The sequence below is a fragment of the Oncorhynchus mykiss genome, chromosome 13 (assembly GCF_057628025.1).
Source record: "Oncorhynchus mykiss isolate SJ-2025 chromosome 13, ASM5762802v1, whole genome shotgun sequence".
Lineage (NCBI taxonomy): Eukaryota > Metazoa > Chordata > Actinopteri > Salmoniformes > Salmonidae > Oncorhynchus > Oncorhynchus mykiss.
Genome location: NC_143034.1, coordinates 80,539,589 through 80,558,870, shown reverse-complemented (window position 1 = coordinate 80,558,870; position 19,282 = coordinate 80,539,589). Strand labels below are relative to the sequence as shown.

Here is a 19,282-nt window from a genome sequence, read left to right as displayed (position 1 = left end):
CACCAACCAAGACTTCACAAAATGGGACAAACACCAAATTGAGACTATGCACGCAGAATTATGCAAAAATATCCTCTCTGTACAACGTAGAACACCAAATAATGCATGCAGAGCAGAATTAGGCCGATACCCACTAATTATCAAAATCCAGAAAAGAGACATTACATTCTATAACCACCTCAAAGGAAGCGATTCCCAAACCTTCCATAACAAAGCCATCACCTACAGAGAGCTGAACCTGGAGAAGAGTCCCCTAAGCAAGCTGGTCCTGGGGCTCTGTTCACAAACACACCCTACAGAGCCCCAGGACAGCAGCACAATTAGACCCAACCAAATAATGAGAAAACTAAAAGATAATTACTTGACACATTGGAAAGAATTAACAAAAAAAACATAGCAAACTAGAATGCTATTTGGCCCTACACAGAGAGTACACAGCGGCAGAAAACCTGACCACTGTGACTGACCCAAAATTAAGGAAAGCTTTGACTATGTACAGACTTAGTGAGCATAGCCTTGCTATTGAGAAAGGCCGCCGTAGGCAGACATGGCTCTCAAGAGAAGACAGGCTATGTGCTCACTGCTCACAAAATGAGGTGGAAACTGAGCTGCACTTCCTAACCTCCTGCCCAATGTATGACCATATTAGAAAGACATATTTCACTCAGATTACACAGATCCACAATGAATTTGAAAACAAATCCAATTTTGATAAACTCCCATATCTACTGGGTGAAATTCCACAGTGTGCCATCACAGCAGCAAGATGTGTGACCTGTTGCCACGAGAAGGGCAGCCAGTGAAGAACAAACACCATTGTAAATACAACCCATATTTATGCTTATTTATTTTATCGTGTGTCCTTTAACCATTTGTACATTGTTAAAACACTGTATATATATAATATGACATTTGTAATGTCTTTATTGTTTTGAAACTTCTGTATGTGTAATGTTTACTGTTCATTTTTATTGTTTATTTCACTTTATATATCCACTTTATATATTATCTACCTCACTTGCTTTGGAAATGTTAACACATGTTTCCCATGCCAATAAAGCCCTTGAATTGAATTGAATTGAATTGAATTGACAGAGAGAGAGAGAGAGGGGGGGGGGGGGGGACGAGATAGAGAGAGAGAGAGAGTGAGAGAGATGGTGGGGGAGAGAGAGGGCTGGATAGAGAGCGAGAGAGAGGGGAGAGAGAGCGAGAGAGAGGGGAGAGAGAGAGGAGAGAGAGAGAGAGAGAGAGAGAGAGGGGGGGAACGAGATAGAGAGAGAGAGAGAGAGAGAGAGAGAGAGAGAGAGAGAGAGAGAGAGAGAGATGGTGGGGGAGAGAGAGGGCTGGATAGAGAGCGAGAGAGAGGGGAGAGAGAGTGAGAGAGAAAGAGAGAGAGAGATGGTGGGGGAGAGAGAGGGCTGGATAGAGAGCGAGAGAGAGGAGAGAGAGAGAGAGGAGAGAGAGAGAGAGAGAGAGAGAGAGAGAGAGAGAGAGAGAGAGAGAGGGATTCTTTAACCAGTTTGGCTCATTGGACAGGTCAGAGTCTATGTTTGTGAGAGATAGGGGAGTGTGGAGACGGAGAGAGGAGCGAAGAGAGACAGGGAGATACTACAGACATTATCACAACCTACCACTAGGGGAAGACAAATAAACTGTTTTGTTAGTTTGTCAATCTTACATTCATGGTCACAAAACAATCCCATCATTGTGGCAGAGAGAGAGAGAGAGAGAAGACTGGATAACACTCAGTCATCCTTTTTTATGTCTCTAATTGGTTAGGTCAGGGTGTGATGTGGGGTGGGCATTCTATGTTTTGTTTTCTATGTTTCTTTATTTCTATGTTTTGGCTGGGTATGGTTCTCAATCAGGGACAGCTGTCTATTGTTGTCTCTGATTGGGAACCATACTTTTCCCTCCTTTCAGAGTGGGAAGTTAACTTTGTTAGTGGCTCTTTGCCCTGTAAGCTTCACGGTTGTTTTTCATTTGTTGTTTTGTTGGTGACATTTGTACGACAAATGTACGCTCACCACGCTGCACCTTAGTCTGCTACCAGCATCGGCCGTGACAAGTATGTAAGGAATAGGGTGTTATAGAGCTCTGTTCAAAGTAGTGTACTATGTAGGGAATAGGGTGTTATAGAGCTCTGGTCAAAGTAGTGCACTATGTAGGGAATAGGGTGTTATAGAGCTCTGGTCAAAGTAGTGCACTATGTAGGGAATAGGGTGTTATAGAGCTCTGGTCTAAAGTAGTGCTCTACAGTATGTAGGGAATAGGGTGTTATAGAGCTCTGGTCAAAAGTAGTGCACTCTTTAGGGAATAGGGTGTTATAGAGCTCTGGTCTAAAGTAGTGCACTACAGTATTTAGGGATTAGTGTGTTATAGAGCTCTGGACAAAAGCAGTGTACTACAGTATGTAGGGAATAGGGTGTTATAAATCTCTGGTCTAAAGTAGTGCACTACAGTATGTAGGGAATAGGGTGTTATGGAGCTCTGGTCTAAAGTAGTGCACTATGTAGGGAATAGGGTGTCATAGAGCTCTGTTCAAAGTAGTGTACTCTATTGGGAATAGGGTGCCACTTTAGGACAGAAACTCTGACTTGAATCACTGGTCCTGGAGACAGCTAGTTGTCAATACAGTGTTGTTATTAATGATTAACCTTGAAATGCAGTGGTCTGAATCAGGGTCACACAGTGTTTGTTGAAGTCTTAATTAAACAAATCTACTTTGAGACAAAGGTATCACCACAAACACATGGTTCTGGGCTTAAAGAAAGAAGACACCTGTACCATGTCAGATATGGAGTTGAAATGTATTAAATGTTGAGTTGCATCCCAATATAACAAAACCATTTGGCCGAGAAACACCGGATTTTCGGCCTTAAAAAACAATTAATGTTTATTAATTATAAAAAATATGAATAACATTCCATCTTCGAGGTCACTAGGTAATCTGACTGCAGGAAAGCAGTAGCTACACAGCGATTGTGTAAACCCATGGCTTGAATACAAAGTGAATCAGTAACTAAAATGACACACAGGTTCTTGACATTGGGGAGGTGAATAAACTGTTCCCAAGGTTTCTTCCTCAGCACAACAGAAAATATCTCAATGACTTGACATGTTCTGGTTGTGAATTCAGGCTACAAGGTAAGGATCCTACCAGTGATTTTGTAAAGTGTGTAGAGACATTAAATGTATGGTGTTATTTTAGTTTAGTGTCTGACAGTAAAACACTCAGATGTAACAGTCCATTTCACCAGCTACGTGACAGTTCAATTATACAAAATGGCGCTAACTGGGTGTAGTCAAGTCACATTATAACATGTTGTTCATATAGCTAACTGGGTGTAGTCAAGTTAGGGAACATGTTGGATCTGTTTAGTTGTCACTGTGTTAACCACAACCAACATGTTGGATCTCTGTTTAGTTCTCACTGTGTTAACCACAACCAACATGTTGGATCTCTGTTTAGTTGTCACTGTGTTAACCACAACCAACATGTTGGATCTCTGTTTAGTTGTCACTGTGTTAACCACAACCAACATGTTGGATCTCTGTTTAGGGGACAGTTCTCTAAAATGAGTCTCTCTGGGGAGAGAGAGGAGGGGGGCCCTGCCTCTAAAATGAGTCTCTCTGGGGAGAGAGAGGAGGGGGACCCTGCCTCTAAAATGAGTCTTTCAGGGGAACATGATACCAAAACTAAGAGGTGAGATGACAATATTGTTTAAGAATTATTAAAGATTTTATTTCTAAAACGTTATATCCACATTTTTTTCACATTATAGTTTGTTTCTAAAACGTTTTATCCACAATGTTTTTTGTTATTTTGCATTAGACATTATTGTTTATGGGAACCTTCATGTGTCTGTAAAATATTGTTGTTTTCAGATTTTAATTCATCGATTTTTGTGTATGAATTTTTGTTTTGCAAAACGCTATATAGCTAGAATGAAATGTTTGTATCCTGTATATTTGACTGTGATATGTGGATGTCTCACCAGCAAACACACACACACACTGGAATTTTAGCATGACACAATCATTTAGCCTACTCTTAATTATTGCCTAATATGTTGGCATGCATAACCTTGTTGTTTTTACTGTCTGAGTATACAGTATATATAGAATATATATAGAACCCTTTATAGGAGGTTAGGAAGTGTCTGAGTATACAGTATATATAGAACCCTTTATAGGAGGTTAGGAAGTGTCTGAGTATACAGTATATATAGAATATATATAGAACCCAATATAGGAGGTTAGGAAGTGTCTGAGTATACAGTATATATAGAATATATATATAGATCCCTTTATAGGAGGTTAGGAAGTGTCTGAGTATACAGTATATATAGAACCCTTTATAGGAGGTTAGGAAGTGTCTGAGTATACAGTATATATAGAATATATATAGAACCCTTTATAGGAGGTTAGGAAGTGTCTGAGTATACAGTATATATAGAATATATATAGAACCCTTTATAGGAGGTTAGGAAGTGTCTGAGTATACAGTATATATAGAATATATATAGAACCCTTTATAGGAGGTTAGGAAGTGTCTGAGTATACAGTATACCACCTAACCAAAACGTATGTCCCTGTCCTCTTTTTCAAGGCGTGGCCAATTTAAACAGCCAGAAGACATTTTTTAATTAAGAAATAACACTTTTTGTTGTTTCTAAATGGCTGCTGGGTAATTTGAAATGCATCGAAATGTTCGTTCGTAGGCATCGAATTGAGTGAATGCTGCGCAGTTTCACTGAGTTAGAAAACAAATGGACAGGTCTATCTAATTGATTTGTAGATCTGACACAGTTGCTACCTCAGATTATGAGCCTAGCAGGTGTCGTGAATTAGTTATGTAGTACCTACAGAAGGCCACAGGGAGGAGCAAGAGAGCTATAAACCCATACTGTTTTTTACCTTTAAATCCCTAAACCTAACAATCAATCAAATGTATTTATAAAGCCCTTCTTACATCAGCATCTAACCCTACGTATCACCTATTTAGCATTAACCTTAACCTTAATTATTTTAGAAACTGTTTTAGTAATAATATTACGTTAGTAAATACCATTATGGTACTAAATAGCATTTAGATTATTTTGTTAATCAAAACCTGTCTCAGCATTTTAGTGTTTTTGTATTTATTATTGCAAAAACAAGTGACTAGAGCAGTAGTAGACAGGTGTTAGTGTTAAATAGCAGGTATTGAATCCCAGGTAAATAATCACTAGTCAGAACCTCAACCTCAGTATACATTCATTATAAAAATCATCTTAATATCTGATATTGTGAGTAAACAACCTCGAGAGTGCGTCTTCCAGCCCTCCAATAAATTACATCATTCAACCCTCCTGGTTAGTAAATTTACCTCAACATCCCCCGGAGAAGGCAGAGTAACGACACCAGCCTTTTAGCGGGGCTGACAGACTGACTACAACGCTCGCGACGCAAATTGAATTTCGTTATTAAAAATGACACACTGCTCGCGCGCCAACGAGCGTCTAGAAGTCAGTTCTATTTGTGACTCAGATCGCGCTGCATCTCCTCATTGGTTTATAGAAGCAGGTACCCACGTGCCATCTCCTCATTGGTGCCATCTCATTTAGCAAAAATACATAACTTAACATAAACATAACTTCTTTAAACAATAAAAGCTAATTTATGAACATTTCTGAACATGAATATATAGCTTTTTGGAATGAAACTCTTATGTTTCTCTGAGCTCAGAGTAGATGAGAGATGTAATGTTTGTCTCTGTTGTGTTGAAGTCCAATCAAGCAGGAGAGACCAGCCTTCCCTGTACCCAGCTGTGTGTCCATGAAGAGTGACAAGTCTATGGACTATCCTATACACTTTAGAAAGGGAGACTTTTCTACTGAACAAAGGTAAGAAGAACTTATGGGTCATGGTCAGTGAGTTAAACAACACTGTCTCTAGTCATTTCTCCTCTTCATAATCCATAGGCTAATCATTTTGTCCATTTTCATGGTCCTAAAACAATAATAAACAAACACAACATTCCCTCCCTGTGTGTGTGTGTGTGTGTGTGTGTGTGTGTGTGTACTCCCTGGATGAGGAGATGTAATCTCATGTTTTGTCCACAGAAACCAACAGGAGAGATCAGAGTCAGAGATTCTCAGTGGTCAGTCTTCCCAGAGTCATCAAACTCACCTGGCCTCCATATTCAGTGTATGTGGTCCTGTTATGTACATTTGTTTTTGTTTACCTCAAGCAAAGTTGATCTGTCAATCATACATTAATGTGTTAATGAGAAAGCATTTATTCTCTTGCTTAACTTATTTACTTTATTTATTTCAGATGCTTGAAGAGAATATTATGACATTTGTGAAGAACGAGCTGAAGATGTTCAAGAGGATTCTTAGTCCAGAACTCCCAGAAGGCTTTGAGAGTCAGAAGCAGGATAAGGAAGTGGTGGACGCTGAAGATGAGAAGCAGGAGAGCAATGCCAGAGAGGGGGCTCTGAAGATCACACTGCACGTCCTGAGGAAAATGAACCAGAAGGAGCTTGCTGACACACTGGAGAAATGTAAGATCTGTCTGCCTCATGTTGAATTATGTTTTATAACATTTAAAAGATGTAGCTAAAGTACAGCTAAAGTAGCTGTGTAACTCAATGATATTGTAGCAGCCTTAACATAACACCTAGTGACCTCATCAAGTAGCAGCAGGGATGTGTTGTGTTGATTCATTTAGAGAGAGACAACATTAATTATACCATCAATAATACCAATAATAATGTAATCAGTCACACCAGTCTGTAATGCATTATGAAAACATTTACACATTTATACAGTCAGTTAAGATAATAAATTATTATAATGTACAACTTTATAACAGTCCTACAATACTGTAGGTATTAAAACAGATGTAATATTAATATCCTCTGTGTTATTTCTAGATTCAGATGAGCCTGCTGTGATTTGTCACCGTGAACTCAAATCTAATCTAAAGAAGAAGTTTCAATGTGTATTTGAGGGGATCGCTAAACAAGGAAACCCAACACTTCTCAATAAGATCTACACAGAGCTCTACATCACAGAGGGTGGAACAGGAGAGGTCAATAATGAACATGAGCTGAGACAGATTGAGACAACAACCAGGAAACAAGCAAGACCAGAGACTGCAATCAAATGTAACGACATCTTCAAACCCTTAACTGGACAAGACAAACTTATCAGAACTGTGCTGACAAAGGGAGTCGCTGGCATTGGAAAAACAGTCTCTGTGCAGAAGTTCATTCTGGACTGGGCTGAAGGAAAAGCAAATCAGGATGTCCAATTTGTATTTTCATTCCCTTTTCGGGAGCTGAATTTGATGAAAGGGGACAAACACACTTTCATTGAACTTCTTAATCACTTCTCAATGGAAACCAAACAATCAAGAATCTCCAACTACGACAAGTACAAAGTTCTGTTAATCTTTGATGGTCTGGATGAGTGCCGACTGCCCCTAGACTTCCAGAAGAACAAGATATGTTGTGACGTCACAGAGTCAACCTCAGTGGATGTTCTGCTGACAAATCTCATCAAGGGAAATCTGCTTCCCTCTGCTCTCCTCTGGATAACTACCCGACCTGCAGCAGCCAATAAGATCCCTTCAGGGTGTGTTGAACAGGTGACAGAGGTACGAGGGTTCAATGACCCACAGAAGGAGGAGTACTTCAGGAAGAGATTCAGTGATGAGGACCTGGCAAGCAGAATCATCTCACACATAAAGACATCAAGGAGCCTCCACATCATGTGCCACATTCCAGTCTTCTGTTGGATTTCTGCAACAGTCCTTGAGCACATGCTGAAACATAAGAGAGAAGAGATGCCCAAGACTCTGACTGAGATGTACACACACCTTGTGGTGTTTCATACCAAACAGAAGAATGAAAAGTATCTTGGGAAAGAAGAGACAGGTCCACACTGGAATAAAGAGAGCATTCTGTCACTGGGAAAACTGGCTTTTCAACAGCTTGTGAAGGGCAATCTGATTTTCTATGAAGGAGACCTGAAGGAGGCTGGCATTGATGTCAATGAAGCCTCAGTGTACTCAGGATTGTGCACACAGCTCTTTAAAGAGGAATGTGTGCTGTACCAGGACAAGGTGTACTGCTTTGTTCATCTGAGCATTCAGGAGTTTCTGGCTGCTGTATATGTGTTCCTCTCATTCATCAACAACAATGAGAATCTAATGGCCAAATCGCAAACAAGTGACAAGCCTGAAGTTACTGTCTACAAGAGTGCTGTGGATAAAGCCTTACAAAGTGAGACGGGAAACCTGGACCTTTTCCTCCGCTTCCTTCTGGGCCTCTCACTGGAGTCCAATCAGAAGTACTTACAAGGTCTACTGACAAAGACCAGAAGCAGCTCACAGAGCCATGTAGAAACAGTCAAGTACATTAAGAAGAAGATCAGGGAGAATCCCTCTCCAGAGAGGAGCATCAATCTGTTCCACTGTCTGAATGAACTGAATGACCAGTCTCTAGTGGAGGAGATCCAAAGCTACCTGAGCTCAGGAAGTCTCTCTAGAGCCAAACTGTCACCTGCACAGTGGTCAGCTCTGGTCTTTGTGTTGCTGACTTCAGAAAAGGAGCTGGATGTGTTTGACCTGAAGAAATACTCCAGATCAGAGGAAGGTCTTCTGAGGCTGCTGCGAGTGGTCAAAGTCTCCAGAGCTGCTCTGTGAGTAAATAAAATGACATATAAGAACTAATCATCAGGAAGAAATATTCAGTTTATAGAAAAATATGTATTCTAACATGTGTATAATATTATATTGAATAACATATTGAATAAATGCATCTATAATGAATCTATATGTTGTTTTGGATAATTAACCAAATGCATCTGCCATTGTCCTACTACAATACTCATTAAATTAGCAGTGTGTTTGTGAAGTCATGATGATCTCTTTGTCAGGCTGTCAGGCTGTGGAGTCACAGAGGAAGGCTGTGCTTCTCTGGTCTCAGCTCTGGAGTCAAACCCCTCACATCTGAGAGAGCTGGACCTGAGTAACAATGACCTGAAGGATTCAGGAGTGAAGCTGCTCTCTGCTGGACTGGGGAATCCCCACTGTAAACTGGAGACTCTGAGGTCAGTATTCCTGTAAATGGTCAACAAGTGATAACTGTTCACCAGATCCACATGTATTTACCAGACACACATAGTCCACACCATATTTATTGACATATTTAGCCACTGGGATGTTTGACCATTTTTCAAGGCAAAACTGCTCCAGCTCCTTCAAGTTGGATGGGCTCCACAGATTCTCAATTGGATTGTGCTTTGACTTGACCATTCCAAGACATTTACATTTTTCCCACTCAAGTGTTTCTTTAGCAGTCTCAAATCTCTGGAAGACTGAAACAGGTTTCCCTCAAGAATTTCCCTGTATTTAGCGCCATCCATCATTCCTTCTATTCTAACCAGTTTCCCAGTCCCTGCTGATGAAAAACATCTCCACAGCATGATGTTGCCACCACCATGCTTCACTGTGGGGATGGTGTTCTCGGGGTGATGAGAGGTGTTGGGTTTGCGCCAGACATAGCATTTTCCTTGATGGCCTTAAAGCTCCATTTTAGTGTCTTCTGACCAGAGTACCTTCGTCCTATGTTTGGGGAGTCCAGCTCTGTGGAGTGTACTGCTTAAAGTGGTCCTATGGACAGATACTCCAATCTCCGCTGTCTGTTATTGGTAATGGTGAGAGGTTAGCATGTTTTGTTATAGCCTCTGTTATTGGTAATGGTGAGGTTAGCATGTTTTGTTGTAGCCTCTAACTTTCTCACTCATTGTATTTTTTATTTCACCTTTATTTAACCAGGTAAGCTAGTTGAGAACATATTCTTATTTGCAACTGCGACCTGGCCAAGATAAAGCAGAGCAATTCGACACATACAACAACACAGAGTTACACATGGAATAAACAAAACATACAGTCAATAATACAGTAGAACAAAAGAAAACAAAAAGTATATGAACAGTGAGTGCAATTGAGGTAAGATAAGGGAGTTAAGGCAATAAATAGGCCATGGTGGCAAAGTAATTACAATATAGCAATTAAACACTGGAATGGTAGATGTGCAGAAGATGAATGTGCAAGTAGAGATACTAGGGTGCAAAGGAGCAAGATAAATACAGTATGGGGATGAGGTAGATAGATGGGCTATGTACAGGTGCAGTGATCCGTGAGCTGCTCTGACAGCTGGTGCTTAAAGCTAGTGAGGGAGATAAGAGTCTCCAGCTTCAGAGATTTTTGCAGTTTGTTCCAGTCATGGGGAGCAGAGAACTGGAAGGAGAGGCGGCCAAATGAGGAATTGGCTTTGGGGGTGACCAGTGAAAAATACCTGCTGGAGCGCGTGCTACGAGTGGGTGCTGCTATGGTGACCAGTGAGCTGAGATAAGGCGGGGCTTTACCTAGCAGAGACTTGTAGAGTGCTGGAGGCTATATTTTATAGATGACATCGCCGAAGTCGAGGATTGGTAGGATGGTCAGTTTTACGAGGGTATGTTTGGCTGCATAAGTGAAGGATGCTTTGTTGCAAAATAGGAAGCTGATTCTAGATTTAGATTTGGATTGGAGATGCTTAATGGGAGTCTGGAAGGAGAGTTTACAGTCTAACCAAAAACCTAGGTATTTGTATTTGTCCACATATTCTAAGTCAGAGCCGTCCAGAGTAGTGATACTGGACGGTCGGGCTGGTGCAGGCAGTGATCAGTTGGCCAGAAGTATACAGAATGGTGTCGTCTGCGTAGAGGTGAATCAGCGAATCACCAGCAGCGAGAGCGACATCATTGATGTTTACAGAGAAGTGAGTCGGCCTGAGAATTGAACCCTGTGGCACATCCATAGAGACTGCCAGAGGTCCGGCCAACAGGCCCTCCGATTTGACACACTGAACTCTTTCAGAGCAGTAGTTGGTGAACCAGGCGAGGCAATCCTTTGAAAAACCAAGGCTGTTGAGTCTGCCAATAAGAATGTGGTGATTGACAGACTCGAAAGCCTTGGCCAGGTCGATGAATAAGGCTGCACGGTACTGTCCTTTATCGATGGCAGTTATGATAATGTTTAGGACTTTGAGCATGGCTGAGGTGCACCCATGACCAGCTCTGAAACCAGATTGCATAGTGGAGAAGGTATGGTGGGATTCAAAATGGTGGGTGTTCTGTTTGTTAACTTGGCTTTTGAAGATTTTAGAAAGGCAGGGCAGGATTGATATAGGTCTATAAGAGTGCTGGTCTAGAGTGTCTCCCCCTTTGAAGAGGGGGATGACCGCGGCAGCTTTCAAATCTTTGGGAATCTCAGACGACACGAAAGAGAGGTTGAACAGGCTAGTAATTGTGTTGCAACAGTTCCAGCAGATAATTTTAGAAAGAGAGGGTCCAGATTGTCTAGCCCAGCAGATTTGTAGGGGTCCAGGTTTTGCAGTTCTTTAAGAACATCAGCTATCTGGATTTGGGTGAAGGAGAAATAGGGCAGGCTTGGGCGAGTTGCTGTGGGGAGTGCAGGGCTGTTGACCGGGGTAGGGTTAGCCAGGTGGAAAGCATGGCCAGCTGTAGAAAAATGATTGTTGAAATTCTCAATTATAGTGGATTTATCATGGTGACCGTGTCGCCTAGCCTCAGTGCAGTGGGCAGCTGGGAGGAGGTGCTCTTATTCTCTATGGACTTTACAGTGTCCCAGAACTTTTTGAGTTTGTGCTACAGGATGCAAATTTCTGCTTGAAAAAGCTAGCCTTAGCTTTCCTAACTGCCTGTGCATATTTGTTCCTGACTTCCTTGAAAAGTTGCATATCACGGGGGCTATTCAATGCTAATGCAGAATGCCACAGGATGTTTTGTGTTGGTTAAGGGCAGTCAGGTCTGGAGAGAACCAAGGGCTATATCTGTTCCTGGTTCTACATTTCTTGAGAGGGGCATGCTTATTTAAGATGGTGAGGAAGGCACTTTTAAAGAATGACCAGGGGTCCTCTACTGACGGGATGAGGTCAATTTCCTTCCAGAATACCCGGGCCAGGTCGATTCGGAAGGCCTGGTCGCTGAAGTGTTTTATGGAGCATTTGACAGTGATGAGTGGAGGTCGTTTGACCGCAGACCCGTTACGGATGCAGGCAATGAGGCAGTGATCGCTGAGATCTTGGTTGAAAACAGCAGAGGTGTATTTGGAGGGCAAGTTGGTCAGGATGATATCGTTGAGGGTGACCGTGTTTAAGGCTTTAGGGAGGTACCTGGAAGGTTAATTGATAATTTGTGAAAGATTCAGATCTGTTTAAACCAACTCTTAGTTTCCTGATTCAGATCAGTTCAAACCAACTCTTAGTTTCCTGATTCAGATCAGTTCAAACCAACTCTTAGTTTCCTGATTCAGATCTGTTCAAACCAACTCTTAGTGTTATTATTCATTATTTATGATTTGTATTAATCAAGATTAAGATTATTAATCATAATCAGGTTTCATTTAGTATTGTTTAGAAATGTGTTATCTACTCCCTTAGACAGAAAGTTACTCCAGTCATCATCCACAGTTCAGTTACTAAACACAACCAAAACACAACCCAAAACACAACCCAAAACACAACCCAAAATGCAACCAATGAGTTTGGAACCAAATACTAAACTTTTGACTACTTTAATACACTATAAGTGAATTGTTCAGAATACTTATGACTTCTTCAAATGGGGGGACTAGATACATAATGTGCTTTTATTTTTCTAAATCTTGAAACAGATATGTATTAAAATACCCTAAAATAAAAGGTGACATTATATACTATCACCTCAAATGAAACATTTGATCTCAAATCTATAATGTTGGAGTATAGAGACACATTTAAAATGTTAACTTCACTGTCTAAATAGATATGTTGTGGACTGTATACTCAATGCAATCTAAATCTGATACCTCACTGTCTAAATAGATATGGTGTGGACTGTATACTCAATACAATCTAAATCTGATACCTCACTGTCTAAATAGATATGGTGTGGACTGTATACTCAATACAATCTAAATCTGATACCTCACTGTCTAAATAGATATGGTGTGGACTGTATACTCAATACAATCTAAATCTGATACTTCACTGTCTAAATAGATATGGTGTGGACTGTATACTCAATACAATCTAAATCTGATACCTCACTGTCTAAATAGATATGGTGTGGACTGTATACTCAATACAATCTAAATCTGATACCTCACTGTCTAAATAGATATGGTGTGGACTGTATACTCAATACAATCTAAATCTGATACTTCACTGTCTAAATAGATATGGTGTGGTCTGTATACTCAATACAATCTAAATCTGATTCCTCACTGTCTAAATAGATATGATGTGGACTGTATACTCAATACAATCTAAATCTGATACCTCACTGTCTACATAGATATGGTGTGGACTGTATACTCAATACAATCTAAATCTGATACCTCACTGTCTAAATAGATATGGTGTGGACTGTATACTCAATACAATCTAAATCTGATACCTCACTGTCTAAATAGATATGGTGTGGACTGTATACTCAATACAATCTAAATCTGATACCTCACTGTCTAAATAGATATGGTGTGGACTGTATACTCAATACAATCTAAATCTGATTCCTCACTGTCTAAATAGCTATGGTGTGGACTGTATACTCAATACAATCTAAATCTGATACCTCACTGTCTGTCTTCTGACTGATACTGCTTTTTAAACTGGTCTGGTCAGTCTACTATAATATTTGTACTATACATGTTTCTATCTGCAGGCAATACTTTGATCATTTGTAATTTTTTATGATGATACACTATTTTATGAATAGATATGGCAGGTTTCAGGACACTGATGTATCTGAATATGTTGAAAAAATATACTGCCACTATTTTCACCACCAAAGAATATCAGTGTGGTTTTAATATGATTTGACTCTTTGTCAGGCTGTCAGGCTGTCTAGTCACAGAGGAAGGCTGTGCTTCTCTGGTCTCAGCTCTGAGGTCAAACCCCTCACACCTGAGAGAGCTGGACCTGAGCTACAATCACCCAGGAGACTCAGGAGTCAGACTGCTCTCTGCTGGACTGGAGGATCCACACTGCAGACTGGAGAAACTCAAGTATGTAGAGGGTTTATGTCAATGTTCATATCAGACATATTTGACTTATCAGGCTAGTTAAGACAAACATTCTGACCACCACTTGGACAAAGTTATGTGTGTGTGTGTGTGTGTGTGTGTGTGTGTGTGTGTGTGTGTGTGTGTGTGTGTGTGTGTGTTCAGTGTGTGTGTGTGTGTTCAGTGTGTGTGTGTGTTCAGTGTGTGTTCAGTGTGTGTGTCTGTGTGTGTGTGAGTTCAGGTGTATCCCTCAATGACTGTCTGTTCTTCTGCTTACCGCTACAGTGTGGAACATGGTGGAGAGAACAGAATGAAACCTGGACTTAGAAAATGTGAGTGTTGACTGCTGTGAAGAATATGACTAAGAATAAGTCTTAATTCAAGTTAAGTCAAAGTCAAAGACCACCATCATTACTGACTTGGTCATATTAAATATCAGCTGTAGTTCTACAGAAGTAGAAATCAGGGACACCAACGTTTACAAAGAGTTGCTTTGACTGTGTGTGTGTGTGTGTGTGTGTGTGTGTGTGTGTGTGTGTGTGTGTGTGTGTGTGTGTGTGTAATTAATGGGAATAAGTGTGTTTTATATAACCATACAGTATAACATATGATCATTCAACAAGTCTCAAGTTACCTTAACTTCTCCTTTTGATACCTAGAAACATCTACATTAAATTAATTAGTGAAAAGTGAGTTAACATTCTAATGTGAATGATGATGATTTCTAATATTGTGTCTGGTTTCATCCATCAGATGTCTGTGATCTCACACTGGACCCAAACACAGTAAACAGACGCCTCTCTCTGTCTGAGGGGAACAGAAAGGTGACATGTAGGACAGAGGAGCAGCCGTATCCTGATCACCCAGAGAGATTTAAGAACTGTAGACAGGTGCTGTGTAGAGAGGGTCTGACTGGGTGCTGTTACTGGGAGGTAGAGTGGAGTGGGAGAGAGGCAGATATAGGAGTGACATATAAAGGAATCAACAGGAGAGGAAGGGGTGATGACTGTTGTCTTGGATACAATGACAAGTCCTGGAGTCTGTTCTGCTCTGACAACAGTTACTCTGCCTGTCACAATAATAATCGGACTCTCATAGACGTCCCCTCCTCCAGATCCCACAGAGTAGGAGTGTATCTGGACTGGCCAGCCGGCACTCTGTCCTTCTATAGAGCCTCCTCTGACGCACTGACCCACCTGATCACATTCACCTCCACATTCACTGAGCCCCTCTATCCAGGGTTTGGGGTTTGGGGTGATGGCGACTCAGTGTCCCTCTGTCAGTGATACACACACTGGACACACACACACACTGGACACACACACACACACTGGACACACATACACACACAACATTACACACACACACACACACACACACACACACACACACACACACACACACACACACATACACACTGGACACACACACATACTGGACACACACACACATACACACTGAACACACTGGACACACACACACTGGACAAACACACACACACACTGGGCAAAGACAAACACACTGGACAATCACACACACACACAGGACTCACACACACACACTGGACTCACACACACACACACACACACACTGGACAAACACACACACACACTGGACAATCACACACACACTGGACAATCACACACACACTGGACAAACACACACACATACACACACACACACACACACTGGACAAACACACAGACACTGGACAAACACACACACACACTGGACAAACAAACACACACACACACACTGGACAAACACACACACACACACTGGACACACACACACACACAGACACTGGACAAACACACACACCTGCTGGACACACACACACACACACACGCACACACATACATACATACATACACACACACACTGGACAAACACACAGCCACTGGACAAACATACACACACTAGACAAACACACACACACCTGCTGGACACACACACACACACACACACTCACACTGGACTCAAACACCTGCTGGACACACACACCTGATGGACACACACACACACACACACACCTGCTGGACACACACACCTGATGGACACACACACTGGACTCAGACACACACTGGACACACACACACTCACACTGGTCACACACACACACCTGCTGGACACACACCCCTGATGGACACACACACACACACCTGCTGGACACACACACCTGATGGACACACACACTCACACTGGACACACACACACCTGCTGAACACACACACCTGATGGACACACACACACACCTGCTGGACACACACACCTGATGGACACACACACTCACACTGGACACACAAACACACACCTGCTGGACACACACACCTGATGGACACACACACACTCACACTGGACACACACACACACCTGCTGGACACACACACTGGACACACACACCTGCTGGACACACTGGACACACACACACACTCACACTGGTCACACACACACACCTGCTGGACACACACACCTGATGGACACACACACTGGACTCAGACACACACTGGACTCAGACACATACTGGACACTCACACTGGACACACACACACACCTGCTGGACACATACACCTGATGGACACACACACACTCACACTGGACACACACACACACCTGCTGGACACACACACCTGATGGACACACACACACACACACACACTGGACACACACACACTCACACTGGACACACACACACACCTGCTGGACACACACACTGGACACACACACCTGCTGGACACACTGGACACACACACACTCACACTGGTCACACACACACACCTGCTGGACACACTGGACACACACACTCACACTGGACACACACACACACCTGCTGGACACACACACCTGATGGACACACACACACACCTGCTGGACACACACACCTGATGGACACACACACTCACACTGGACACACACACACACACCTGCAGGACACACACACCTGATGGACACACACACACTCACACTGGACACACACACACACCTGCTGGACACACACACTGGACACACACACCTGCTGGACACACTGGACACACACACACACTCACACTGGTCACACACACCTGCTGGACACACACACACCTGCTGGACACATACACCTGATGGACACACACACACTCACACTGGACACACACACACACCTGCTGGACACACACACCTGATGGACACACACACACACACACACACTGGACACACACACACTCACACTGGACACACACACACACCTGCTGGACACACACACCTGCTGGACACACTGGACACACACACACTCACACTGGTCACACACACACACCTGCTGGACACACACACACACTGGACTCAGACACACACTGGACACACACTCACACTGGACACACACACACACCTGCTGGACACACACACCTGATGGACACACTCACACTGGACACACACACACACCTGCTGGACACACACACCTGATGGACACACACTCACTCACACTGGACACACACACACACCTGCTGGACACACACACCTGATGGACACACACACACACACACTGGACACACACACACTAACACTGGACACACACACACACCTGCTGGACACACACACCTGCTGGACACATAAACCAAATGATGAGAGTTTACACCAGTCAGAGTTAATTACTTAAACTACATCTTTTAATAATATGAGCTTCATCTCTTTGATCCTCAGATCAGTTCAGTGTGTAAATAATATCATATAGTATAAGTATAAATGAATACAATAAAATAGCAACTGAGATATTTTATAGCAAAGGTCCCCTAGTCGACATGACAAACCACAGAAAGGTTACAAAGTGCATTTTTACTTGAAAGATACAGTTGAATTCTAGATACTCCCATCTCAAATACCCTGAACTCAGGGAGGAGAGGTCAAGAACAGACATACGATGGTTCCATACAGGACACACACACAGGACACACACACGCGCTGGACACACACACACTGGACACACACACACACACTGGACACACACACACACTGGACACACGCACACACTGCACACACACACTGGACACATACACACTGGACACACACACACTGGACACACACACACTGGACACACACTCAAACACACACACACACACACACACACACACACACTGGACACACACTCAAACACACACACACACACACACACATAATAATTGTGTGGACCTTGACCCAGGACTTATTACAATAACACCGTTAAAATACCAATGTGATCATTTGTACAATTATATATGGACATGCGCTCATAGTTGTTCAAGGATTTATTGTACTTTTCATAATAAAACATACTTGAAGCAAGAAAAAACCTGTTAATTGTGAAAACAATTGTGTTAATTGTAAAGGCTTCTGGGTGGAGGAGTCAGGCAGAGAGCAGGGTTCAAAACGTGGATCTTCCGGGTGGAGGAGTCAGGCAGAGAGCAGGGTTCAAAACGTGGATCTTCCGGGTGGAGGAGTCAGGGGCAGAGAGCAGGGTTCAAAACGTGGATCTTCCGGGTGGAGGAGTCAGGGGCAGAGAGCAGGGTTCAAAACGTGGATCTTCTGGGTGGAGGAGTCAGGGGCAGAGAGCAGGGTTCAAAACGTGGATCTTCCGGGTGGAGGAGTCAGGGGCAGAGAGCAGGGTTCAAAACGTGGATCTTCTGGGTGGAGGAGTCAGGGGCAGAGAGCAGGGTTCAAAACGTGGATCTTCCGGGTGGAGGAGTCAGGGGCAGAGAGCAGGGTTCAACACGTGGATCTTCTGGGTGGAGGAGTCAGGCGCAGAGAGCAGGGTTCAAAACATGGATCTTTATTCCAAGAACAGAGTAACGGCCAAACACAAGGGCGCAACCCAACAAACAGGACGGAACTGTCCGGAAAAACGGAATCCACAATAATCCACATGAACAGAAAAGCCAGCGGGCCTCCGGGGTTTAAACAGCCCAAAACCCAAACAACAAACAGGTGCAACTAAACTAAATGAAACAGAAAAGGGGATCAGCTAGTAGACGACCGCCGAGCGCCGCCCGAACAGGAAGAGGCACCATCTTCGCCGGGATTCGTGACATTAATTGTGAAAACAGTTTGTTTATTGATTTAACGTTTCCTCTGTCAGGTTGATGTTAACCTGCGACTGGTTGAAACATGAAACAAATATGACATGAAATACAAAACAATTAAATATGTGGAATAGAATTAAACAAATTGT

General features: G+C 42.6%; 3 protein-coding genes across 4 annotated transcripts in view; 2 read left to right on the top strand and 1 right to left on the bottom strand.

Moving 5' to 3' along the window:
• LOC110516333 (NLR family CARD domain-containing protein 3-like) overlaps positions 1-16,945 on the top strand; it is a 369,172-nt gene extending 352,227 nt beyond the window's left edge. The window contains exons 2-10 of the mRNA XM_090197914.1: positions 3,563-3,706; positions 5,772-5,888; positions 6,108-6,192; positions 6,322-6,550; positions 6,923-8,693; positions 8,931-9,104; positions 13,936-14,109; positions 14,392-14,438; positions 14,860-16,945. Coding sequence (XP_090054040.1) covers positions 3,579-3,706; positions 5,772-5,888; positions 6,108-6,192; positions 6,322-6,550; positions 6,923-8,693; positions 8,931-9,104; positions 13,936-14,109; positions 14,392-14,438; positions 14,860-15,392 — 3,258 coding nt within the window. The 5' untranslated portion in view covers positions 3,563-3,578 and the 3' untranslated portion in view covers positions 15,393-16,945. The remainder of the gene's footprint in view (positions 1-3,562; positions 3,707-5,771; positions 5,889-6,107; positions 6,193-6,321; positions 6,551-6,922; positions 8,694-8,930; positions 9,105-13,935; positions 14,110-14,391; positions 14,439-14,859) is intronic.
• LOC118937868 (stonustoxin subunit beta-like) overlaps positions 1-19,282 on the bottom strand; it is a 397,513-nt gene that overhangs the window by 82,189 nt on the left and 296,042 nt on the right. The gene's annotated exons all lie outside the window — the stretch shown is intronic.
• The window catches only part of LOC110512533 (NLR family CARD domain-containing protein 3-like), a 223,892-nt gene that overhangs the window by 124,588 nt on the left and 80,022 nt on the right, over positions 1-19,282 (top strand). The gene's annotated exons all lie outside the window — the stretch shown is intronic.